Source organism: Pteronotus mesoamericanus, unplaced genomic scaffold (assembly GCF_021234165.1).
Source record: "Pteronotus mesoamericanus isolate MK-2021 breed Mesoamerican mustached bat unplaced genomic scaffold, CSHL_Meso_final contig_502, whole genome shotgun sequence".
In the NCBI taxonomy this organism is placed as follows: domain Eukaryota; kingdom Metazoa; phylum Chordata; class Mammalia; order Chiroptera; family Mormoopidae; genus Pteronotus; species Pteronotus mesoamericanus.
Genome location: NW_026555187.1, coordinates 5067206 through 5094870, shown reverse-complemented (window position 1 = coordinate 5094870; position 27665 = coordinate 5067206). Strand labels below are relative to the sequence as shown.

Below are 27665 nucleotides of genomic sequence, written 5' to 3'. Positions count from 1 at the left end.
CTGGGGCATGCGGCCCAGGCCTCCTGGGAGGGAGTGTGCTCTCCAGTGTCACCTCCACCTTTGTGACTGCACAGATGAAGGCAGCCACCCCTGACCCCAAGCACTCTGGCCGGCCAGGCACAGGCGGGGCTGGCCAAGCCTCCAAGTAACGCAGGTCCCCTCGGTCTCACTCTGACAGCGGCACAAAGCTCGATGGTTAATGCAGTTCTCTGCTCCACTCAAGAGCGACAACCTTGTTTTTCGGCTACATGGCTTCCACCCTCTGTGCACATCTGCCCTTTCTTAGGGTCTTCCTCCAAGCACTGGTTCACAGCCGCGCCGAGGAAGGACTGGGGTGATCCGGCCTTCGGAACTGCCGCCCGGGTAAGCCAGACCCTCCTCCACTGGTGCTGGGGCTCCCTAGGCTCCCCTTCCCTCCCTCTCTGAGCAGGACTCAGAAAAGGTGCGGGCCGGGCGCTAGGCAAGGTGGTATCCACGGTCATAACTGCAAGGAATTCAGAAAACAGGAGCCTCCCTCTGAACCCCTTTCTGCCTGGGTGGGACAAGCTGAAAAATGCTTTGAGAAAAGTGGGTTCCACTGTAACTATAACAACTGTAACAAATATGTGGGGTTCTAGACTATCTCAACAGGTCTTTATGGGTTTGGAAAAAATTTTCAATACCAAAACTGGAGAGAAAAATTCAATAATTAACACACAAAAAATCCTCTAAATCAGTCAATCTGGAGCAAGCCCTTCCTAAAAATCATTTTAACTGACAGTTTACCCAGATTGGTCTTAATTTTAAAGGCCTTGAGTTTTCTATTTATAGAAAAAAAAATACAATAAAAAATTCTGGGAATTGTCTACAATATTTACGTAAAACAGGAGGCCAAGGGAACTGGTTTCAGCCTTGATCGTTCTGAGAGGCTGGAGAAACTCTCAAGCACCGACCGTGAGCCGTGGGCCTGGCCGCGCCTCACGCGGGGTGACTGTCACCCTTGTCCCACAGAGCACAGTGGCCTCCAACTTTGAGTTTTACAATTATTCAGAGGAGGACCCGGGGGCAGTGCCAAAGCTGAAAGGCCCCAAGGTTATCCAACTTGAATAAATCCTACCCTTGCTCCTTAATGTCAATAAATAACAATATTCTGTTGACAAAATAATAAAAGTTTTTCTTTACCTATTTTGAACTTCTCCCTGAGTTATCAGGAGAAGCAGCTGTGTAGGAACAGAAAAGGCACTGTGAACATAGACAAAAGGACATGAAAAAACACGGCTACCCTTGCAGAGTCAATTCTTCGGTCCCTGGGCAAGGAGCCACGTCAAGCCCATCAGGGTGTGAGGACCAGTTTTCACTTTGCCGGTTAATACCTGGTCACAGAAGGCCTTGCAATCGCCAGTGTCTGTGCCCATAACCAGGGTCACCTCGCAGTGTGAAAGAAAGCGGAGGCTGCTCTTGTTTTAGTGTTCCATTGCGCACGCACACATGGCTTATCGGGTTTTTCCCCTCCAAATATTAAGAACACAGATTTAGAAAGGATGTACGTTTTGAACTGATGTTAGATGAATTTTTAAATGTTTATTTGAAAATAGTCACCTGATCAATCTGAAATTTCATATGGTGTGGATGTAGACAAAACTGGGCAAACCAGTCCTTGAGAAATGTCATTTCTCAAATGGTGTTTCACAAATGTTTACAAAGAAGCCCTCCACACGTCTAGGGAACCGAGCTAAGAAGTTTGGATTTTTCCCTCCGATAACACAACTTGAAAATAAGGTCCCTTTGGGCCTTAAAGTGGAGAAGAGTGAAGTATCTTTAGCATCTTTAGCACATGCAGGGGACGGGGTAATAGAAGAGGCTTTGAAAATGGCGGTGGTCAGGCCTCTGGCGCAGCTAGGATGCTCGGCGGGAGTGACGCAGCTGCAGACACCGTACCCCTACGGCAAACCCAGGGCAGACAACCACCCATCTTGGGAGCTACCATTTAGATTAAAATGTTAAAAAGATGTGCTAAAACGCTCTGATGAATTCTAGAGTGAAGGTGTGCTGTGACTGCCATATAGTCTTAGGGTCCCTGCCTTCTAAACTGTCAGTCACAGGGGCAAGCCGGTGCACTGACACCAACGGACAGCGTCACTTTAAGAAGCTATCTGTGTCACATAGACACACATACCCTACAGCTTTCTAAATTGCTGGAAAACACACCCAGCCTTTTACAGAACATAAGAAATACCTTCTCCATTAGAATTCAACAGGGTTTTCAAACTTAACTTCCTTCAAGAGCGGCTCTTGCTCTATTTTAAACTCCAATTTTACTGAACGATGACGTCTCACTTCTCTGCTGTGGCCGATCTTTCATCACATACGCCCCTTGGCTGCGCCCAGAAAGCTTGTTTTATCAGAAAGCTTCTTTTTGAAAAGACAATAAAGACATTCCTAAATAATCGTCCTTCTCACTAGCACAATATTTTTTGCTTATATGGATATATAATGACTATTTCACTATTTGCCGGCTGATTGAGCCCATGAGTGGTTTCTGCCTGTAGACTGCGTATGTAAAACAACCACCTCAGAAAAAAGGAGGGAGGGATAAGGGACCCCCACCTACCGAATGTGTCATGTGGACTGACTTTCATTTTAGGTGAGATTTCCAAAACAGCAGTCTTTTCTATACTGGGCCCGAGGGAGACAGGAGTCTGAGGATATATCCAGGTGATGAATTCCATTTTATTTATTTATTTATTTATTTATTTATTTATTTATCCTCACCCGAGGACTTTTTTTCCATCACTTTTACAGAGAGGGGAAGAGAGAGAAAGAATCATTGCTATGAGAAACATCGACTGGTTGCCTCCTAGACATGCCCAGGCCAGGGTCATTCACGGGGCGGGGCGGGGCGGGGCGGCGGAGGGGGCGGATCCAACTCACCACCTTGACAGCAGAGCCACACCAGCCAGGGCATGAAATCAGTTTTTAAAGAAACAGCAGTCAGTAAAGGCTTTTTTCTCCTTTCTTGCACAGGTTTTATTGTCAACCCAATAAGAGATTTTTTTTATCTCTGTCCCCAATATCCTACTGTCTTCTTTGTTTAAACAATTTTTATGTATTAATTTTAGAGTGAAAGAGGGGAAAAAAAAACCCCATTCATCTGTTGTTTTGCTTAGTGGTGCACTCATTGGTTGATTCCTGTATGTGCCCTGACCAAGGATGGCACCTGCAACCTTGGCATATCAGGACAACACTCTTAACCAAGTTACCCGACCAGGGCCTTCCTATCTTTTTAAACAGAGTAATTCATGCCACCAGATTCCAATCCCCAAAATGCTCTGTTCTTTACCATGAACAAATTTGGAACTGTTAGTAAAAGATATAGAAAACAGAGGTAGATGAGCTAAATCCTCATTTTTCTAGTGAAATTGTTTTGTTTTTTTTTTAATTTATTTACTTTTTAAATACATTTGTCTCTGCCTCCCCTCCACCTGAAATTGTTTTTTTGATAAGGCCTCTGTTGTCCTTTAAGTTCCCAATGTATAGAGTTGGCCAAAAAGTTTGTTTGCTTTTTCTGTACAGTGCCTCTAGTAGTGTTTAGTTGTCTTTAATTTCATTATAAACAATTTTGTGTAGATTTTGTGTATTGTGACAGGTGTTGTATCATTGTGCATTTAGAAAAAACATCAAAATTGGTGAATTTTTTGAAGATGGAAGAAAATACTCAACATTTTCAACACATTATGTATGTGTTATTATTTCAAGAAAGGTAAAAATACAACTGAAACGCAAAAAGCTTTGTACAGTGTATATACAAAGAGGGCACTGTGACTGATCGAATGTGTCCAAAGTGGTTTGTGAAGTTTCTTAGTACTATTGACATTTTGGCCAAATAATTCTTTGCTGTGGGCTGTCTTATGCACTGGAGGATATTTAGTAGCACCCCGGCCTCTACCCGCTAGAAACTAATAGAGGGAGATAGCCGACATACTCAAAATATCCAAATCAATAACGTGAAAATGAAAAATGTGTCTTTTGTTTTATGGAAAAAACTAAATGGACTTTTTGGCCAACCCAATATAACCGTCTGAGATACCTGCTTCTGTGCTGGATGCCTGCATCCCAAGGACACTAAGAAATTCCACAAACATGCACTTTGGGGGAGTGTCACCCAGATGTGCACACACACTGCCACGCTGACCAATGAGTATCAGGACATAGCACCCGTCACCAGGCAAAACCAAACATGGGAGCCTAGGGACCCCCGAGATTCCCCTCACTAGTTGGTTGTGACTTGAAAAACCAAGGGAGGGTTATTCAAACATTATATCTGAACACTTTGCTTGTACTCCAAAATATGCTGACAGACACTGACATACACTTCAACCTGATGAATGTTGAAAGGTAAAGCAACACCCTGTAACTTATATAGAAGATATGATGAAATCCTCACTCATCCAATGGCCTCTAGCAAGACTTCCAATTCATAGAGGGACTGTTCTACCTGAGGCTGTTTTCATTAATCCAGTTGGTTAAAAAAATGCTGACACAGGAAAAAAGGACGGCAGGGAGAGCTGGTGCTGTAACAGCGGTCGCGACACGCAGAAGGCTGCGCACTTCCTTGCGGGAACTTTCTTGGCAGATGGGGCAAATCGCCTGGCGTTCAACAAGGAAAGCGAAAGGATCTGGCAGCATGCTGTTCAGGGACCTCGGAAGTTTAAAGCAATCAGGCCCACAATCAGATGAACACATTTTTAGTAATTCTAAGAAAATTCCTCATTATCTTTCATTTTGCCTTACTAGAACATATTAAAAGGAACTGAAAGTCCAGTAGAAAGTAGGTTATGGAAAACATTTGCTTTGGCCCTTAAAAATCACTGGGTCTGGGTTATTGACTTAGAAATTCTACTATAATCAAGTTTTCCATGAGAAGAGAAGTTTAAGCCACTGAAGTCTAAGTGATATTATTCAATGGTACCCTGTAGAAAGGGAAAAAAAACGTTCTTGCATTTGAAAAGTCATTAGTCTGAAACGCAAATACTACCTACTACAAACAAGAGAAAAGGCTGGCTACTTCAAGTCAGAAACCCAGGGTGGAGTTTCCAAGGCCCTTTTATTTATTAGGGGAAGGTACCCTTTATAGCACAAGACTTCACATATGTATCAGACAATCAGATCAGTTCCTAAAAATTAAGGAAAAAAGGGAAAAACAAAACAGATGCACTTCTTATATATATGTTGAACATAAATTAAAGAATTTATAAAATGGTTGCCTTTCTTACAGAATAAACACAGAGTGTATTATGAGTGCACCTCCAGGTTTAAGTTGTCTAAGTTGCTTTGTTTTGTTTTCCAATAATAAATAAATAAAATCTGTTTTTAAGTCTTGGATCCACCTGTGCCACAGCGGGGCTCTGAGTCATAACTGGCTTTTCTGCCCTTGTCGCTCCTGTGCGTGGGGTTTGGTTGTACCGAGGTCGCCGATTTCGCAGGCCCATCAGGGTACTGGCTATCTTTTCGGGGTGGCATCCGCTCATTGATTCGGTCCAGACCTCGGGCTTCTTCAAAACTCCGGATCCGGTGCTGAAGCGAAAACCCTCTGATGGCTACAGGGAAACAGGAAAGGGAGGAGCTCAGCTGGACAGGGACAGCAAAGTGACACGCTCGCAGTTCAGTAGCACACAGCAGCCTCCTCGGGGGAAAAACACAGAAGGGTGGCAAGGGAGCACATGTCTGGTGAGGGTCAAGGCAATGTTTAATTTGCATTAGCTTTGTCTAGAAGGCACGAATTCCTTAAGGCCCCCAGGGCAGCTGAAACTGAAAGGCATTTTCATAGGAGCTAATGCAATTGATCATAGCAGAGGTATGCCCCACAAAAAGGAAACAAGTCCTTATTTAGCTCCAGTATGTTTGGGAAAGAGTTTCTTATGGGCCAGAGACGTGCTCAGTGAGAGAAAAAGAAAAGAAACACTAAAATAATAGAAGGAGTTACACAGAGTAGTTACTTTAGCACAAACATCACAGTGACCACAAAAAAAGGTAACAAAAGAACTAGTCTTTTTGTTTAGAAGGACAGCTTTTTATCTTGCACAACCAGGAGCTGAACGTAAGTTAAAGCCATTTAACAGTAGCATCTAGATATTTTCTTTGAGCTTTTGTATTGTCAAGGAAAGGAATTCTTATTTAAAACCACCTTAACCAAACAAAACAATTAAATTTATAACACAGTATCAATTCCAATGATTTTTGACCCATAGATTCACAGGCTATATTGTTACTTAAAATTTGCTTTCATAGAAACACAGATAATTTAGCTTGACTGCATTAAGGCAACCTCGGAAATGAATCAGACTAAATTCCTGTCTACTTTTGCCTCAGCTCTTGACATTCTTCAGAATCATTAGATAAAGAGGCTGACATGTTTGAATCTCTAGTGATCTAGAGACATGGATGTCTCTTATACATGGAAGAGCTATAAGGATTAAATTACTTGATCCCTCATGACTGGTTGCTTGAGCTTCAGTCATTGTATTAAAACAAGAGCCCAGAAAGGACTTCAGCTGTGGAGAGGGTCATTGAAATTAATACAACTATAGGATATTTTGTGAGCCTGCCTAGAAATACCTATTCCTTTTCTCACTGTTACAGTTCTGGCGATGCAATAATAAAAGGTTTCAAATGTTGACAAAGCTTTTTAAAACTAGTAGACAGACACATGATCACATCCATCACAGGAATATGGCCATACCTTCCCGGGCCTCTACCGCTTCTACTGTGGCTGTAAGAGCAGGAGCAGTGGCATGCAAAAAGGAAGACAGAGAAGAGTGAGTAAACCCACAGCAGTGCGGCCCGCAGACGTCCCTGGGTCCCACCTTTGGCCTGCTCCTGTCCCCATAGTAAAAGCCAACCAGTTAGAGAAGTGAGAGGGTTACTGTGAAAAACTAAATTGTGGGGGAGGGGAAACACAAGGTGGGAGAGTTTCTAACATTTTAGGTAGCATGAGAGAACCTTTCAGCTAGCGGCTGTATTCCTAAGCCAGTTGGGTCGCTCAGGAGTTATATTGCTTTCCTCATTTTAAATAGCCAGATGCTAAGTTGTCTTGACATTCACAGAGAGTCAAATAATTTCAAATAATTGAATATTACAACAGTTCTTGGGTTTGTAATAGCTCAGATGGTATTGAATGAGCTGCCGTGCCCTATTCAAAAATACTTACGTAAAACAACTTTTGATTTCTCTCAAGTGACTTAAGTGGGGTCCAATTGTTGTTTTAAACTACCTAACAGAAAAGAATGGCCTTTGAATAACACACTGGTATTTGGAAGGAGAGAAAAATGGGTTATAAATGAAGGGTTATTTCTTGTCCAGGGGTGGAGTACTAAGCTGGCGAAGGCATGAGACTGTTCAACTCTGGGTACAAATTCATGTGTCCTCTGGGATCAGAGACCCAGCAGAGGCGAGCCCTCCCTGCAGCACGGCCGCAACAGCAGCGGGGAGCAGGCCAGCCTCGGGGGTGGGGGGTACGGGGAAGGGGGGCCCTGCTCCCCTTTACTGATAGGGAAGGAAGCAGTCAGCACCAATGCGTTGACTGTCTTGCATCTTCTTTGAAGACAAAAATATATGAAAATCCCTAATATATGAAAATGTTACAGGTTGCAGTAGCAAGAAAGATCCTAGTAGGAGAACCCTATCAGATCCTCCAAAGCCAACTTTTAAAAAGAAGGAGGGGAGAATAAGAAACAGTAACAGTTAGCTCTTCCTCAGGCTTCCAGTGTCAACAGGGGAGGAGAGAAGGGGAGAATGGAAAGTTAACATCCTAATGCAATGTGAAAATGGAAACTTGGAATCAACTTATCAAGGGCTTCCATTTGTCAACCATATGTAGGCATGTGTTAAAGCAATGCCTCACCCTCTCTAATCTCCTCAAATGGAACAAATAAACTTCCACAAGAAAATCACAGTGCTTTTGAACAGTGTATCACTGATGCAACCGTTAGGAAGTGGGAGAGCAAAGCATTGCCTGGAATTGTATACAGAGTGTTGGCTTAATTAGAGTTGAAAAGCTACGTGGCAAAACGCATACTACTGTGGCATTGTTTGGGGACTCCTAGATTTGCTTTCGGCACTGGGTATTAAGACACTGGCCTGTGCTGAAGGACATTTTAAGAATCGGTCATATAAAACTGAGAAACTGACCTTTTTTTCTTTACTGATATATAATTCATATACCATAAAATTCACTTGTTTAAAGTGTACAGCTCAATGATTTTAACACACTCGGAGTTGTGCAATCATCACTATAACCCATGGCTAGAACATTTTCATCACCCCAAAGTAAACCCCTTTCCCTTCCTCATGATTACCCCGTTTTGGGCATTTCATATACATGGAATCATACAATATGTTATTTTAGTGACTGTCTTCTATCATTTAGCAAAGCGATTTTCAACCTTTTTCATCTCATAGTACACACAAACTAATTACTAAAATTCTGCAGCACACTGAAAAATATTTTTTGCTGATCTGACCAAAAAAAAAATAGGTGTAATTTTGATTCATTCACATCAGATGGCTATTGTTGTGTTGGCTGTTGTCATTTTTTTACTTGACAATGTAACGGAAAATAGGCCAGTGCCCCGACTAAACAGTCAAGTGTTGCGTGTTTAAAAAAATCTTGTGGCGCACCAGTTGAAAATCACTAAGTTAGCATAATGTTTTCAAGGTTCATTCATGTTGAAGCATGTATCAGTATTTCATTCCTTTTTTAAAAAGATTTATTTACTTTTAGCGAGAAGGGGAGGGAGGAAGAGAGGAGAGACATCAGTGTAAGGGAGATACATCGATTGGCTGCCTCTCGCATGCCCATAAATAGGGACCTGGCTCACAACCCAAGTACATACCCTAACTGGGAATTGAACAGGTGACCTTTCAGTTCGCAGGTTGGAGGTCAATCTACTGAGCCACACTAGCTAGGGAGTGTTTCATTCCTCATTATGACCGAATAGTATTCCATTGCATGGCTATACCACATTTTGTTTATCCACTCATTAGTTGATGGACATTTGGGTTGTTTCCACTTACGGGCTATTACAATGAATGCTGCTATAAACATTCATGTACAATTTTTTTGTTCGGATGCTTTCATTTCTCTGGGATATATACTGTATTTTGCCATGCATAATGCATACTTTTTTTTGCCCAAATTTTTTAGGGAAAAATAAGGATGTGCATTATACATGGCAAAATATGGCTAGAAGTGGAACTGCTGGGTCACATGATAACTATGTGTGCAATCATCTAAGGAACTGCCAGGTTGACTTCGAAAGGCCTGTACCATTTTACATCCCCACCAGCAATGCACAAGGGTCCTAATTTTCACGCATTCTCACCGATACTTATTACCCGTCTTTTTGGTCACAGCCATCCTAGTGGGTATAAAGTGATATCTCATTGTGGTTTTGATTTGTATTTCCTTAATGTTTTAATGATGTTGAACATCTTTTCATGTGCTTAGTGACCATATGTATATCTTCTTTGGAAAAATGTCTATTCATTTTTTTACCCATTTTAAAAGTTGAGTTATTTGTCCTTTTATTATTCATTTAAAAGAGTTCTTTATACTTTCTAGGTAGTAATCCCCTATCAGATGTGTGATTCATAAGTCTTTTCAACCATTCTGTGGGTTGCCTTTCCACTTTCTCCATGGTTCCATTTGCAGCACAGTTTTTAATTCTGATGTAGTCCAACTGATAACTGATCTGTTTTTATCTTATGGTCTGTGTGAATCTTGTTTTTTTGAGATTTTTTGTTTGTTTTCCTCTTTATTTTGGCTAATGAACAGCTTGGAATCATATCTGTGGCCGACTTTTGGCTTTTTTTGTTTGTTTTGCTTTGTGCTCCAGTTTTCAAGCATATGTACTTTATTTCACTGTGCTGTATATATAGCTGTAATTTACTCCAGTCCCTCTTGGAACAAGGTAGGGCATAAATAAATATACGCTATACGGTCATACAGGCTATTGTTGATTGAAAGCTCTTCAAGTAAAGTTATAGGAACAATAAAAAGTCTTATTTAGCTAATGCTCCAGAGTTTGCCAATGAACCTGTGGAACTGAGACTCCGATGGGAAATGACAAAATAAACTCAGTTCCTGTCAATCGATAAGATAGAATAAGAATCTCTAAAAAGTTGGCTTCAACTTTAGTATTGTCCTTCTTACACATTCTTGAGCATTCTATCAATTTCAGAAGTATCAAATACAATCCTATATTGATTAAAACACTCATATTCACATTAGAAACTAAGAAAAACTGGAGATATTAGGGACTGAAAACAAAAGGTAGACCAAGGATGATAAAACAAATAAATCACCAAATAACACATCTATAAAATTCTCTGTTACTCATCCCAGATTTGCAAATTTGCTCTTTCAAGGTCTAGAAAAAATTGGTTTCAGATTAAAACAACTACTTTGTGGTCAGCATATTTTTAAAACTTTTCCAATAAGGATGCCATAGGACATTCCCTTTTTCCTTTTCCTGTGCTACTTCCTATTATCTCTAAACTTCCTTGTCAGAACTGCTCTCAGACTATATCACATGACTAATTACCAAGCACAGTAATGGTGGAAAAGAATTTTGCTTACAAAAAACTGCACATTTTATTTAAGAGAAAGAGAAAACCCTCAATCTGAAATAGTTTACTGATCCTGTCTATGAAACTACAGAAATTAAGAAAATTATGTACTTTCAAGGAGAAAATGTTTATTCTCCCATCTAAATAGCTAAACTCTAATATTCCAGTACTCAATTTGAAAGAGAAGGAACTCAATCCTATTATAAGGGGGAAAGGGTACTTGTTCCTATTTATCGGTAGCATTGGAATTTCTACTTCCTGTAAGTGGCAGGATGACTAGGAAAAGAGACAAACTTAAGAGATGAGGAGGGAGGGAGAAAGAGAGGGAGAGGAATATCCGTGTGTGAGAGAAATATTACTCGGTTTTCCCTTCACATGTCCCCAACTGGGTACCTGGCCTGCAACCCAGGCATGTTGTTTTTTATATTTTACATATAAGTAAAATTATATGGTGTTTGTCTTTCTCTGACTTATTTCACTTAGCAAATACTCTCTAGGTTCACCCGTTGTCGCAAATGGCGAGATTTCATTCTTTTTCACTGAGGAGGCCCCGGTTCCTCATTTTACACTGACTGCTGGGGAACGAGCACACCTTCCTTGCGCGGAGCAGTTCTCATACTCACCCGTCTCGATGGTCTGCTTTCCTCCTGAGAGGACGCCCAGAGGGAGCGTACCTGTCGGAGTCAGGCCCTTGAGCGTCAGCACACTCTCACTTTCTTCCCTGCAAAGGAAGATCAGGGCTCAGGGTTAATGCCAGGGTGTCCACTGCTCAGCAGTGCAAAGGCATGTGAAGGCAGTTAAGACGTACAGAGATGGAGGACAGCTTCCCCTTGTCCCTACCTGTTCCCTGACCCAAAGAAAGGATGTTTTCTCTCGCTACTCCAATTTTAAAGAATCTGCCTGGTCTCACGTTTCAATTAATGACACTTAAGAACCAGTAACTGTTCTCATCCTTCCCTTATATTATCTCATTTAATCCTCTTACAAGCCATTTAAAGCAGGTCTTTTATCATTCTTTTAGGACAAGAAAAACGAGGCATAAGATGACACAGCCAAGAAGAGGCAGGGCCAGGATGTATTCACAGGCAACCTGGCTCCAGAATGCACACAAAACCACTCCATTTGAGCTGGTACCAAATGAACACTTGCCAGAACATTTCTGGTCATTCCAATGTGTAGGTCTGATTCTAATCTGCACTCGGCCTGCAGTTCTAATACCAAATTCCAATTCCAAAAAAAAAAAAAAGTTAGGAAATCCACTTCTAATTTACTCTCAAAATGCTTTTATCCCACAGGGTAATGACTAAGCCTTACCGAAGAATTGAAAAGACCCGGGCCATCTTCCCAATGGCTCTGATTTTATTCTTGATGATCTCCTTTCGCACTGTAGTGCCTCCTTTAAGAATACAAAGAATAAGTGAATTAAAGGAATGTGTTAACAAGTTAATTTTTATAAGTGCAGGATGAAGTATCTTTCCAAGTTAAAGAAACTGTTATCTAAAAAAAAAAAGAAATCAAGGCCTAAGTTTATTTAAACTAACAAACAAACAAAATCCCAGGAAGTTCTAAGGAACAAGGGAAAAAAAATAACCCAGGAGAGAGAAGGATGAAGGAAAAAGGGGGGGGGGGGCACATGGGCACACCTATGAGAGGTAGGCACTGATCTGTGGCTCTGAAATGTGGAACACAGAGAAGACTGTAATACACACATAAACAAAGACAGTTGCTACAACAAAGATCTCTTTTGAGAATGTTGTGTGCCACCTTAGGATGCAGGGTTTGGCCCGCAAATGGCAAGTGATGATTTGAGCCATTGTCTTCTGCATGTAAACACAATACAAAGCTGGCTCCCCAGAACTTAGTGGGGGCTACTTTCATTTTATAATACTCACTTACAAACTGGTGAGTTATTTCCTTCCATAGACAACCACGCAGTACCAACTATGATGATGGGCTAAGGCTGTTTTCTGTTTTGCTTTTTATAAAGCAACATCACAAAATTAATGCAAGACTTTAGGGCCTTTTCTCAGCTAGAGTCAAGGAACAGCTCACATGTGAGAGGCCAAGGTCCGGCATGCACCGGGCAACCACATTCAAGTCAGAAAAAGACACAGGGCCCCTCCTTCCTCATCCCACCCCCAGTTCTCAAAATCCTGCAGGATCATATAGCAGGTCCAGAGAAAGCACATACATCAAAAAAGAAAGGGAGGACAGAGAGCCTATCTGAAATTATCCAACTACAACTAAACAAGTCTAACTAATAGACTGTAGGGGGACAGACAGCAAATATTAAGCTCTTAGGACATTTTAGTCAGATACCTTTCTGATAGCTTGAAATGTAGTGATCTTCAGGGAGAAGAGACACCAAGAAACAAGGAGATGAAGATAGAAATATGAGAAGAGCAATTTAAGTTTACATGGAAGAGAGAAAAAAAAATCAAAGTGAAATGCAATGAGAAGCAGGATATTATCTTTATCAGCTCAGAAGAGACATTGTTGGTATCATGACAGATGTTAAATTACAGATTTCTTGTTAGTTGTTTTTCCACTTCTTAAAAGTTTAGTTTTATATTAATTCACTCTACTATTATCCAGCATGACCTATCCCCACAGATCATGAAAATAAAATTAGACCAAAAAAAGAAAAAAAGAAAAAGATATTTGTGGAACAAATGACACTGAAAATAAAGAACAAAAACGAAGGACAAGACGAACGGCTTACAAATCTCTTAATAGGAGCGTTATGTTTTTATTTAATGGACTGGATATCTTCTCATATCTCTCTAGGGATAGTACAGTTTTTCTTTTTTTAAGTTTTATATTTGCTTCAGAATCTCAAGTTTATCCAGGTGGCTCTTTGTCGTTTTTTGTTGTGGTCTCTCCTAGAGACTTTCCTGAGCTGCCTGGCAATCCCTGATGTTTGCTCATGACTAGGAGTGCGGGACTAGAAAGCTTCCCGAGCTGGCGGTGGCCGGGGGACCTGGAGCTTTACCTGGGCAGATCGGGGCAGCCTGTCTCAGGGAGTCCTCTCTGTCAGTATTGAGGATGCACGCAGTATCGGGGACGTTCTGGCAGGGTCCTGATATCCCCAATTATGTCCGCAGTCCGGAAATTCTTTGGTTTCCCTTTTAAGAGATTAGTCTCCAGACTTGGAAATGGGGCAGTTGCTCACTCGCAACTAGGACTGTAAGGGCCTTTCCAGAAGCTTCCACCCAGTCTCCTTACTTTAGTACAGGGCCCAGCTCCCTCCTCCCCCAACCCACAGGCCCCAATTCTTGCAGCTGGTGCTACCAATCGCTTTGCTTTTTGAGGATTCTGTGCTGGGACTCAGCATTCCCCAGTAGTAAGTTGAACTTTAGCTTTCTTGAATCAGCTAAGTCAGTTAATACAATACTAATTCATTTGTTTTCCAGCTTCTAAAAACTCCTACAAAAATCTCTGGATGTTCGTAGGTTTATAACTTCTTAAAGCTTTTTTTATTGTGAAGTAGGATAAACATACAGAAAAGTGCACAAAACAGACATGTAACCCAGTGATAGATTAAAACGTAAATGACCATCTAATCACCACTCAGGTCAATAAAGAGAAACCTGCCAGCACTGCAGATGCACCCCTGAGCCCCTCCTGATAAATACCTCTTTCGACCCAAGGAAAATCATTCTCTTGAATTATATTGAGATCACCTTCTTGCTGTTCTTTACAGTTGGGCCACGTAAGCACGCGTGCACCAATACCCCAGTTTTCATCGTTTCTGAGCTTGATGTAATTGGAACAAATATGTGCATTTGTGTCTAGCTTCTTTTTGCTCAACATTGTAAGCTTCATGCACACCTTCCCTGTTGCTGTGGTTCACTGTCATGATTGTATGCAATTCCACTATGTGGATACGCCACAACTTTTTTCTCCTTTTTACTGTCAGTGGTCATTTGGGCTGATGCTAATTTTTGTCTATTTTGAATTAGGCTGCTATGAATATTCCTGTGCATTTTTCTTCACTGCACATATTTCTGTTAAGTTTATTCCTATAATTAAAATGTTCAGCTATACGGTGTGCCTATGTCCAACTTCGGCTAACAGTTCGGCATCACCCACCAAAGTGGGCACACCAACTTAGGCCTCAGCGTGTGACATTCCTGCTGCTTCACATTGTGGCCAACACCTGGTGTCACTCATCTTTAATTTTAGACAGCGTGGTGGGTATCTAAAATCATCCATTGTTTTAATGTGCATTTTCATAATTACTGATGTGGTTGAATATCTCTTCATATTTTCGCTGGCCACTTGGATATCCCATTTTGTGAGGTGCTGTTCAAATCTCATCTGATTGATCTGTGTAGTTCATTATATATTCTGCCAAGTGAGCCATTTGCCGGTTGTGCTGCAAATGTCCTCTCCCAATCTTAATAAAGTCTTCTGATAAACCTAAGTCCTTACTTTTAACATAGTCCAAGTTATTCATAGTGTCTGTCTGGTTAGTGCTTTTTGCATCTGGTTTAAAAACTTTTCCTCTACCCTAAGGTCATGAAGATACTCTATATTATATTGTAAATACTAGAAGCTTTACTGCTTTGCCTTTCATGTTTGAATGTATTAATCTATCTGGAATTTATTTTTGTGCTTGGAATATGATAGGGGTTAGGTTTAATTTTTACTCAAATTATCTCCAAACCGTCTATTAAAAATACCATCATTTTCCTACTACTCTGCAGCACTGCTTCTGATGACATCAAGTGTCCATATATGTGTGGATCTACTGTATTTCTGGATTCTTCATTCTGTTTTAGTGTTTGTCTGGTCTTGCACTAATCATTCTGATTACTCCAGCTACAGAGTAATCTTTGATATCCTATAGAACAGGACCTCCCACCTTATTCTTCTTCAAGACTATTTCCATATAAACTTTAGAATTTAACCCTAGAGTTTCCATATAAATTTTAGAATCAAATTGTTTGTTAATATTTGACTATGAATCCATAGGTCAATTTGGAAATAATTTTTATCTTTACAATACTGAATCTTCCAATAACCCATGAACACAATATTTCTTTCCATTTATTTAGACTGCTATCAATTTCTCTAACAATATTTTACAGTTTGTTGCTTAAAGGTATCACACATCATTTGTTAAATTTATTGTTAAATGGCATCTTTAAAAATTTTCATTTTGTTTGTTGCTGGTAAATATAAATACAAATGATTTTTACTTACTGACTTTGCAACCAGCAGGTTTACTACCTGCACTTATTGATTCTAATAATTAATCCATAGACTCTTTAAATTTCCCTGTACACAACCATATCACCTATAACAATGACAGTTTTGTTCTTTTTTCCCCAAGCTTTATATCTTGTATTTCTTTTTCTTGCTTTATTGTATTGGATACAACTTCTAATATGATATAGTATGGAGGTATTGATAGCCAGCATCTTTGTCTGTCAGATTAAAGAATGCCTCTCTAAACCTAGTTTAAGAGATCCATTGTAAATGAAAGATAAACCTTATCTAATGCTGTTTCTACATCTACTAGAAAATATGCTTTTTTTCCCTTTTTTCTGTAAATGCAAGGAATTATTCTGTTTTTTTAAATAAAATTTTAATTTTTAGAATAGGTTTAGTTGTACGCAAAAGACAGTATAAAGAGTTCCCTTATACACCTTAGTTTCCATTATTGTTAACTATTTCCACTACATATATTCCAGTATATACCGATTGAATTTTGAATGTTAAATCTTCTAAGATTTCTAGAATACAGCAACTTTGTTGGGTGGCATAAATCTTTTATGTATATTGTTAGTTTAAATTTGCTGAGGTTTTGTTTAGGAATTATATCTATATTAATGTCCTTGTCACATTTTAGTATCACAGTCATACCAGCCTCATTATATGAGCATATCTTTTTTATTCTTGGGATAATTTGTGTAAGATTTGTGTTGTCTCTTTTTTAACTATTTGGTAAATGTGTTGAAGTTTTCTGGACCTGGCATTTTATTCATAGGAAAATTAAAAATTACAGCCCTTATTTCTTGGTAGGCATGTGATTAATATTTCTTATATTGTGTTAGTTTCGGTGAGTTAATTATTCTAGCAATCTATCCATTTCATATAAATTTTAAATTTACAGTATATATTTATTCTTGTTACTTTCTTTTCTATATATTTTTTAATGATTGATTTTTAGAGGGAGAGAAACATCATTTGTTACTTCACCTATCCATGCATTTGCTGGTTGATTCTTGTACAAGAGGGGATCACCTCAAAAAACGGAATTACCTTCTGGAGGGTAGGCCCCTTGTAGTACAGACTCCTCCGACTAAGTGAGTGTTCTAGGAACCTACCTGTATCAGTGTATCAGCTGGCGTTGTTGTGAGAGGGTATGTTCGGCTTCAGTGAATTTTTTTTGAAGGCTCTTTCAACACATTTGCCCATTTTACGATGGGTGATTTATGAGCACATCTACCCACATTGTGTTGAGTGTTCAGCAGGTTTTGGCCAAAAACAACATGACCCATGCCCCGCCTTCCCTATTCACCCTGTCTTGCCCCAAGTGACTTTTTTTTGTTCCCCCAAATGGAAAATGTCCTTAAAGGGAAACATTTTGCTGATGTGGAAGAGATGAAATAAAAAATGGCAGAAGCACTAAAAGACATCAAAATCAAGTTCAAAAACTGTTTTGAGCAGTGGAAAAAATGTCTCAATAGGTGTATTGCATCAAATGGGGAGTACTTTGAAGGTGACTAAAGTTTAAACATGTAAGTATAAATGCACTATTTTTAATAAATAAATTCTGGGGTTTTTTTGTGCCCGCCTCTTGTGTGTGCCCACACTACGGATTGAACCCACAACCTCGGGATATTGGGATGACACTCCAACCAACTGAGCTACCCAGCCAGGGCTATTCTTGTTACCTTCTTAATGTTTGTAGGATCAGTACTGGCATTCGTTATTTTTGTCTTACCTGTTTTACTTGATAAGACTTAGTAGGGATTTATCCATTTTATTAGTCTCTTGAAAAGAGCACATTTTATTTCACTGCACTTCTGTATTATATTGTGTTTTCTATTTTGTTAATACTGCTCTGAACTTTTTATTTTATTCCATTTACTTTTGGTAACTTCTTGAGATGAATGCTAATTTTCCACCTTTCTTTTGCATTTAAGGATACAAATTTTCCTTTAAGCATGGCTTTAGATGCATTCTTCAAGTTCTTTTTTGAAATTAAAATCATTTTGCTTTTGTTAAGCACTGGTTTTATAAAATGTAGTATAAAGGTGAACTAAATTACACTTATAATTTGTTCATGTAAATTGCTTCCAGAATACCTTGCAGTTAAGATGTGTTTAAGGTTTTACATGTATAATTTGACCATTAGGTCAAGTTCATTAATTGTGTTGTTTTATTTTCTATAACCTTCGTAATTTTGTTTGCTTATTCATCAGTTACTGAGAGATATGTTAAATTCTCCCACTATCATTTGGATGATATTTCTAATTGTTTTTCTTTTACTTTTTGCTTTATATAGTATGAAGCCATGCTATTAACTTCATACAAATGTAAACCGTTTCATCTTATTTTTGTTTCAGAGTCTACTTCATGTAATACTAATCTATCTACAACATCTTTTCTTTGGTTAGTGTTTGCCTTGTATATTTATTCTCCTTTTACTTGAAAATATTCTGTATCCTTATGTTTTAGACTTGTCTCTTATAAAACACAATACAGTTTTACTTTATATCCTACTTGACAACCTTTTATCCATTTAAGGAAATTACTGATATATTTATCATTATTTATTCTATCTGTCCTAGTGATATATGTACCTTCCCTCTTTTCTTGCCTCCTTCTGGGTTATTTTTTATCATTATATTTTTCAATAACTTAAAAATTGTATACTAAAAAAGCCCAAATAAAACAAATCTCTCTTCTTACAGGTTACTCTAGAGTTTACAACATGCATCTCTTATTTGTCAAAGTATAATATTAATACACACTTTTCCCTTCTTCCCAGATGATACATATATTTCACTCACAAACTTTAACTATGTTTATCCCACTGCCAATTACTATTGTCACCTATTTTAATTGTCTTTTAAGTCCAATAAAACATTACTGTTATTTAATAAAGTCTACATTCATTTGACTTACCCACATATTTTTTACTGTTTTTCTTTATTCCAGAATCTTAAAGCTTCCCTCTTGTATTTTCCTTCTGCTCAAATAATATTCTTTAACGTTTCATTTAGTGTGGGTCTCCTGGTAATTCTCAATAGTAAATGTTTTAATGGTAGGGTATCTAAAAATGCTTATTTCCTCTTCATTCTTGAAGGGTATTTCTACCAGCTACAGAATCCTAAATTACCATTATCTGCTGGTGCTTTGAATATGTCATTACATTGTTTCCTGCTTTTACTGTTTCCATTAAGAATCTACTGTCAGTTTAATTGTTCTCCTTTGGAAGTCGTCTTTTTTCTGGCTGCCTAAAGAGGTTCTTCTTTCACCTGAAGTACTTTACTATGATGTGCTGCCTTGGCAGTGTTTTCTTTGTATTCATTTTCCTTTGGTTTACAGGGCTTCTTAATCTGTGGTTTAATGTCTTGACAGTTTTAGAATTTCTTATTTGTGCCCTCTTCAAACACTGCCTCTGCCCCCTTCTCTCTCATCTCTGGGGCCCCAAACACACAGGTGAAAGCCCTGTTCAGTGCACCATCTGTCTCTTGTGCTCTTTTTGGTATTTTACTTTTTCTCTTTGTTGTTTATTCTAGATTGCTTCTTCTGACCTAGTTGATTTGTTTTTTGTTTAGTTTTACTAAATATGTTGTTAATTAATCTGTTCGGTTTTTTAATTTGTTATTTTGCTTTTCATTCCTAGAATTTTCTTTTGGTGTTTTATCAACTCTGTTACATTCCCTTTTATAATTTACAGTTCTCTGCCAAAATCTTCGATCTAGTCTTTTATGTTCTTGATTACAGTAAGCACTTTTTTTTCTTTTAGCACAGTTAAAGTTTGGTCTGATAAGGTCAATGTCTGGAGAATCTGCAATCTGTTTTTATTTTTTTTCTTTTTCTGCTGGTTCTCCTTCATGTCATCACGTCTCCTTGCATGCCTCGTTATTTTTGGTTGTGAGCCACACATTATATGGGAAAGATTCTTTGTGGTAATTTAAGGTCCTACATGATGTTATCTTAGCTTAGAGGGGTTTGCTTTGGCCAGGTTCCTAGTTATACCTTATTTAAACTTCAGGGATTAAAATGACTTGAAGGCTCATCCCCAGTTAACCCTTACTCTCACACAGATGCAACCTTTGTGGGTCCCAACCAACGAGCAGAAGCTTGCTGGCACTCACATTATCCTTGGTTAGCCATGAACCCCGGCGTTTTGAGCTTCTGTCAAGAGGTCTGCTCAACCTCTTAGCCCCCTCTTTTGAAATTCATGAATGTCTTCAGGAAAGAAACAGTCCCAAATGTCTGTCGTACCTCTCTAGATTTATGTCTTTTTCTAGATCTCAGCTTGGTAATTCTTTATTACTTTGTTAGCTGTCTGAATGCCTTTAGTGTGAATTTGAAAACTATTTTGTTTAGCTTTTATAGTCGTCTTAAGAGGGTTGATTTACACTATCTAGTCTGGCATTACAAAGTGGGAATCCATGGTTTATATATCACTTAAATAAAACCAAAATTGTACTGTGTTTTTAGTGTGGTTTCAGGAAGAAATGGAATTAGAAGTATGTTCAATTAACCATCTTAACCTAAAGAGTTATTATTCATTTCCTTTCAAAAACAAAATTTTAAACCATATATCATCTTATATCCACACACTTTATAAAAATGGAAATGAGAGGATTCTGTCAATTTACTTTTGCATTTAATAGACTAATAGATTTTCCTTATCAGCCCCCAATAGTTCTACATTTTTTTAGAACTAGTTAATTGCACTTTATATCACTCAATCTAACAACAAATATTTACCTACTATGCTCACTGCACTAGACTTGACCTTAGGGCTATACTGGTGAGCAAAACCCATTTCGTCCCAGCACTCAGGGAGATTACAATTGAGTGGGGGTAAAATATATTAATCTTATAATAATATAAATAAAGGTAAAATTGCGATTCTATCAAATGCTAAGGAGAAGTTAATGCCATTGATAGGAGAGGTTTGGGATCTAGTCGGTAAGTTGGACAGGAGCTAACCAGAAGAGGGGAGAAAGGGGGCTTGCGTAAGTATATCCCATGGAGAGAGACTATCATACGGAGACATCCTAACTGATTTACCCTTCCCTCCACTGAGGGACATTTAGACTGTTTTGAATCTTTTGCTGCTATAGGTGATACTTCAACAAATATTTCCATATACAATTTCTGGCATACTTTCATAAGCATATCTTTATGATAATCAAAAATCCTTTTTTAATACATACAATAGAGTTCACAATAATTTCCATTTCCACTGTGAGCTGAATGTAAATTTTCCTAACTCTATGTCTTACCTATTTCACCTTCCACTAACTTAAATTTTTATTTTTGTTTTAATTTTTTCCCAGCTGCACTTTTTGCTCAAGGGTGGTTTTCCTTGTGGTGCTCATCTGTCTCATCCATGAAGGTGCTCACAGGCTCTGCATGACGTGCGCTGTGCCTTCACCATGAAGTCTGAAGTAGATATTTGTGTAGGACTCTCCTCTATATTCTCTAAACAGGGTAGGCTTTCTCCACTGTGTAGACAGTTTATCCTAATAGTTGAGTGAACACCTCAGCACAGAGCTTGGAGAGAATGAGATAGCTAGAGGTTTGTGCTCAGGTGCCACCATCTTTCCAGGATCTTCTTAATTCTCAGATAAGTTAGGACCTATACCTTTAAAATCAAACCTCCCACAACACACTAGGGAAAAAAATAATTGGCTACATGTGCAACAAAATATTACTATATTAAGATCTCTCACAGGCCAATAAGAAGAGAAACAAACAAACAAACAATGCACATAACCCAGTAGAAAAATGGGCAAAAGGTATGAGTTGACAATTCACAGAAGAGAAACAAACATCAATAAACACAAGAAAAAAATGTTCATTAGTCATCATAAAAATACAAATTAAAATTACAAAAACCAGACTATAAAACTATAATCAACAGCATTGGGAAAAGCACTGTGAATTACATATCACAAACAAAATGTAAACTGGTATGGCCTTTCTAGAGGTTATCAGTATCCCATTCAAAACTTTAAGTACTAGTCAACACAGATGTTTAATTTCTAGAAACTTATCCTCTGGAAATAATCAAGAAAGTGTTATTGTTCATTTCCTAATACTGCTTTCTTTAATACCACAGATCAATATCTAACATACTTATTATCTGTCTTTCCTCTACTAGGATATAAGCTTATTGAAAGTAAGGATCAAAAGAGGACTTGATACATATTAAGCATATAATAAAGGTTGATTGTTGACAGAATGTGCAATGATTTATCTGTGAGAGTTCAAAACCGTGGGCTTAAAACAAAAAGTTGGAAAAAATCCAATATCCAATAGCAGAGAATTGGTTAAAACACAGAATAATTGACATGGACACTATATAACCACTAAAAATTAGTCTACGAAAAGAAGTAAATGTCATGATACTAACATATAACCTCATTTTTGTTAAAAAGAAAAAAGAATGGACAAAAATATATGCAAAGATAAAAGCTAACACAGTATATATATACACCAAGATATTATCAGTGGTGATAACATCTGAGATGATAGGATCATGGGTGACTTTATTTTTTATTTGTGACTTCCTGTATTTTTCCATTTTTTAAACATTGAACACAATTCCTTTTTTTAATAAGGAAACAATTATTAAAAACAAATTCAAACCAAAACCAAAACTTCTTCATTTCTAGTTCAAATGAGGAAAAGGCAAGTTTACCTTCAATTTCATCATCGGAAATCAACTCATCATCAGAGCATATGTTGAGAATGTTAACCAGCATCTCTGTGACTGTAAAACAAAACAAAACAGCCACAAATTCAAACAATAAGGTACTTTCTCCAAAATGATGTCTAAATAAACATACTTGTTAAATAAACGTAGATAAAAATGACTTGTCATTGGGTTATTAAGAGTAGCTACCAAGTAGCATTACATGTAGACCTTCCATTTTATATAAAATTTGGGGAGGTTACTTGGTCCAGTAACACTCTGGAGTCTTTGAAGATTCTATCGCATAATTACTTGATTTCATTAGACTACTGTCCAGAGCCTTTTCTTCACTGATGTGTACCTGAAAATGCTTCCTCCCATCTTGCAAAAAGGTTAAGCCATCAGGCCTATGTCCAAGAGGCTTATTTTATAGTTGCATAGAGTATTTATGTAGGTGCACAAATAAAATTCTAAGGACAATATTTCCTATTTATCACTGAAGAAATCACTGAAGGAAAGGTACAGTGACATGTTATTTTAACAGCTTGCTCACAGTAGGACAGCTACTCTAAATTGATATTTAGAATAAGAAAAGCATAATGTACTAAAAGTATAATTTAAATGCCAACTAAGTACCATTTAGAAAGCTTTATTAAAAATAGAAAATTAGAAAACATTTCTGATAACTCTGAATGAACATTTCTGAGTCATCAAAGGACTCGTGCAACTATAAAAGTGTGCTCTGGTCACTAGTTAAGACAATGGATGGTCCATAGGCTTTAGTTCTCTTACCTTTTTCTCCAACAAAAGGCAAAGACCACGTGAAAACGTCCATAAAGTTTGGAAGCCAGTAGGGGTGTGGAGAGCAGTTAAACTGTCTGATATTCATGACATTGTTTTCATATTTTAACACAGCAGCTAAAAAGGTAAAGAGCAAGAGAATCTGGCACAGAGGAGCATGACACAGCAACTGGTACGTTCTGTACAGTGTGTACTAACTACACGGAATTCAGGAACTTACTTTCCACTTGTAAACTCAGGACTCAGTATTTCAGGGCAGATGGAAAACCTTAAAGCATTTCATGAGTATACACAGTTCATTCTTTTAGGAATTATCCCAAGGAACAAAGTTACCTGAAAAGCGAAGGTAACTGGGCTCTGCAACTTCACAGAATCACCGCACAGTAACTACCTACAGAAACCTCAGGTTCTACCTGAGGAAATTCAGTCGCAGTTTCCTTTATATGCTAAGTAGTTAACATCGCAGCTCTCCTTTGAGGGCAACCATTTCTCACCAAACAGACACAGTCTGTCTTGCTAGTCATTAGCCAGAGCCAAAGATTTTTTTTAATAAACTCTCTGGGAGTTATCTACAGATGGTAAATTTAGGATAATTTACAAGGTTCAAAGTAGATTAAATAATCTCTACATACAATATAGTAGGTAAAAAAATGCCCATCTCTCCCATATACAATCAGTATATTGCTAAACTCTATGTTTTTTTAATATTAACCAGTTCATACATTTATACATATACTTTGGTACCAAACTTATTTTCTTTACTTTTGAAAAGTTTTAATCCAATTCCTTCATCTTCACCATCAGCAACGCAATGTTGTTTGTATTATTCTCTCAGTCATTCTCACTGTGATCATAAATAGACTAGTGTATAACAGCTCTCCAGAAATGACAGATGGAGGTCATCTCCTGGTTTCTATTTCTCTGCTTATTATAGAAGAGCCCAGTGCTTGCAAATATAAGTTATTGAATGTCTAAAATGTACACCATAGATTATAAAGAAAAATGCATGAAAATAGAATCTCGAGCTCTTAAAAACCTAACACTGACTACAATGTACATGTTCCATTATTTTAATGCACTATGTGTTTTATTTAGGTTACATGATACATAACTATTCAACAATTCCCTCAATCTACACAGGAAAAGGGATGGGAGGTAGGTCTCAACAAGTGGATGATTAAAATTAGAGCTTAAAAACTGCTCTAGGGTATGTTTCCAGTAGACACCAAAAAACAGAAATCTTTAAAAATCATGACTTAAGGGTCTTTCATATAACCAGTAGAAAGAACTAAGAAATACCTGTTGTGCCAGTAAGTCTAAAGAATATGCAAGAGAGAACTGCTGCAGTAGAAGACGGAGGAGTTGCCTTTTTCAAGAAAAGAGGTGTGTGTATGGGGAGTAACTGAACACCACCAGAGATTATTTCAGGGGCCACATTTTCTGCCTCTGCCCTACAAAACTGCCTAAGAAACTTCCAAGGGGAACAAGACTGTTCCAAGATAAAGTTGCCAATCGTGTCAAAGCTTACAGAAAACTCAGAGGGCATGGACTGTGACTTACAAATTTACTGAAGGGATCATCAAGGACAAAACCAGGTTAGAATGGGGCAAAAAGTGAACTGGCGGCTAGTCAAGCGGCTGCCGACTTAGGCGGTATGTTTCAGCTCTGCACGCGATAAATCCACTGGGCAGGCAATACTCTTAACTGTAAGGTTACAGAAGGAGTGAGACGCGCAAGGCCTCACAGAGGTGAAGGCCAGGACCACTAAAGGTCCTTGAGGAAGTTGAACAGTGTAAGCAGTGCACACCTTCATAAGGGAAAAAACAAGAACAAAACCAATCTGCTAAAACATTGGAAATATCAGGGGAAAAAATAAGAAGAAATGGAATTAGGGAGAAGCAGAGCACTATAGGACAGCTAAGACTCAGGAAGGGAAGACAAGAGGTAAAAAGAAAATATAAAGCTGGGAAAGAACTGAAGTCAAAAAAATGTTTTTTAAAAAATGAACAGCAAGTCACTGAAGGGTATACTGAGATGATTGATCCAAGTACGGTTTAAATGTGATGTGCCAATGCATAGCTGACTTTTAAATAGAGTAAAGAGTAAGTATATTGTGCACCTCTTTTAAACTTCTTTCCCCAATTGCATATACAAGGTATGACTATAAAGTAATGAGACTTAAGAAAGCACCAACTACAAACACACAGACCTTATATATCAGATGAGCATGGTCCTTAGATACAATCACACCAGGCACAATAATAGTAGAATGTTATCGTATTCTAGCAATTTACAGTCTGATGATTTTAATTTAATTTTTATTATTCCAATTTATCTTCAACAACCTATATAACAGGTAAATTTTAAAGATAAACTGAGGCTCAGGGAAGTGTTGTTAAATGTGAAGTAAGCTTAAATGCGAAGTGAAGTTATCTTGTTAACTGTGAATTTAAAGAGAAATAGGACTAGCCCAGGACTTTGGACTCCTAGCTTAGAGCCCTTTTCCGTACACCTTGCTGCCCTACTGTGTATTTAATCCAAAGATACTGCCGTTACTCAAAGCGTTTTTGGAGTTCCTCTTTTGGAATTGCCTCCAGAGCCATTTTATAAGCAACACAAGGAAAACCAGTCTCATTACCTTATAATCATACCTTGTTTCTGACCCCAAATGATATTGGCTAGCTTGATCACTCACCTTATTTATCTGTCTTCACTCCGAATGACTTTTGGCTGTTCCAAAAATCAAATCCACCCTCAAAGGACGAAGATTTCCCATCATTGTGGATATTATCAAAAGACTGTGTCGCAGACTCTGAAGGCAATGCCAAAAGAGGAGTTCCAAAAACGTTCTGAACAATGGCAGCATTGTTGGAATAAGCGTATAGCCTCCCAAGGTTAACTACTTAAAGGGACAATACTCACTTGGGTATATATGTTCTGGCATGTTTGTTTAAAAGTTCTATTATTTTATAGTCATACTTTATACACAACAAAATAGTTATAGAGGCATGAAGTTTTCAGGTGTCCTGAAACAAAACTTAGAAACTATGACTCATAAAAGTTAAATTTTTTTTAAAAAGGCTTTAATTATAGAATACAGTTTTACAAGTAGAATTTTGCCCTGAAAGCATCTGTGTGCCTAATCCTCTTTTTCTGTATGGGAAACTGAAGTTTACAGAGATTCTGTGACTTACCTAGAGTTACACTATTAGCTTCTGGAATGGCTTGGACTAAAATTAAGATTTTTTCCCACTTTTTGTATTTTACTCATTCTACCTGTACCATTCTTCAACAGGAGCAAAGATAGCTTAATAATTCATAAACATTAAAACGCCAAATAGTGAAGTTTTATTGAAGCATTGTTATAAATAAATAAACTCACTTCAACCAGTAATTTATGCTGATGGTTCTTACTTGAACCTGGAATAATTTATTTTTCTTATATTTTGATTCAGTAGTACGAATCAGACCCATTATGGTCATTATTTATATATACAAATAGCCCAATAATCTTCAGGAGATGAAAACCAAGCAGTAGCCCAAATTCTGAGTTTCTTGGTCTTTCTTTCAATTAAAACCTCTTTTTTCCTTATTTAAAATGTGTGTACATACATACATATATATGTGTACACACATATATATACACACACATATATATGTATATATATAAACCCACACATACATTTGGTTAAACCAGAGCTCACATTTACTCACAAATTCAAACTCAAATATTGCTGAACTCCTTTACCTTTGTTGTTATAGACATCTAGGTAATTGGGGGCAGAGAAAATTGTAATGAGTGATGGGAAGCCTGTTGCCTGGCTTTTCCTGTACATTCGATACCTGGAAAAGAGATGACAGCCCGTCTGTCTTGATATTAAAGGCAACAACTCTGCAGTGATATTTAGTACATATTTAATATAACTTACCCAGCATCTTGGGCTTCATGGGCTCTGATTATTGATAACAAATTATTATTCTGCAAAAATTCACAAACTGCAGGGTAACTGAAAAAGAAAATTAAAAAACATAAATCCAGAATGAAGCAATTGATTTTTAATAGGAGGAAGGGAATAACTTAGAATGGCATGAGTTGATTTTGTTTAGAAATTATAGCTTTTACATATCACTGAACTTTTATTAATAGCTTAGCAATAATCATTCGTTTTTCCATTTCACTAACATACCTCATTTTAGTTCAAATATGCAGATAATAGACAACTCTAGAACAGAAACACGGCTCCTTCCTTTTAATTTTTTGTTTTAACCCATAACAATAGTAACACAACACCAAAACTTTTCTTGCTCTTTTGATATTTAAAAAAGTAGCAGGGGGTGGGGGGTGTATGTGTGTGTGTGG

General features: G+C 37.9%; 1 protein-coding gene across 4 annotated transcripts in view; it reads right to left on the bottom strand.

Annotated features, from left to right (window-relative positions):
• Positions 1–2260: 2260 nt before the first annotated feature.
• Positions 2261–27665, bottom strand: part of PPP3CC (protein phosphatase 3 catalytic subunit gamma) — an 80019-nt gene continuing 54614 nt past the window's right edge. The window contains exons 7-15 of one of the 4 annotated variants that reach the window (XM_054578967.1): positions 27235–27312; positions 27054–27148; positions 23297–23422; positions 22511–22582; positions 12925–12951; positions 11920–12001; positions 11229–11326; positions 6719–6748; positions 2878–5576 (exon numbers count right to left, since the gene is read on the bottom strand). In XM_054578967.1, the coding sequence (XP_054434942.1) occupies positions 5350–5576; positions 6719–6748; positions 11229–11326; positions 11920–12001; positions 12925–12951; positions 22511–22582; positions 23297–23422; positions 27054–27148; positions 27235–27312 (835 nt within the window). In that variant the 3' untranslated portion in view covers positions 2878–5349. Of the gene's footprint in view, positions 5577–6718; positions 6749–11228; positions 11327–11919; positions 12002–12924; positions 12952–22510; positions 22583–23296; positions 23423–27053; positions 27149–27234; positions 27313–27665 lie in introns of all 4 variants that reach the window. The other 3 variants (XM_054578970.1, XM_054578968.1, XM_054578971.1) reach the window with 3 other exon arrangements.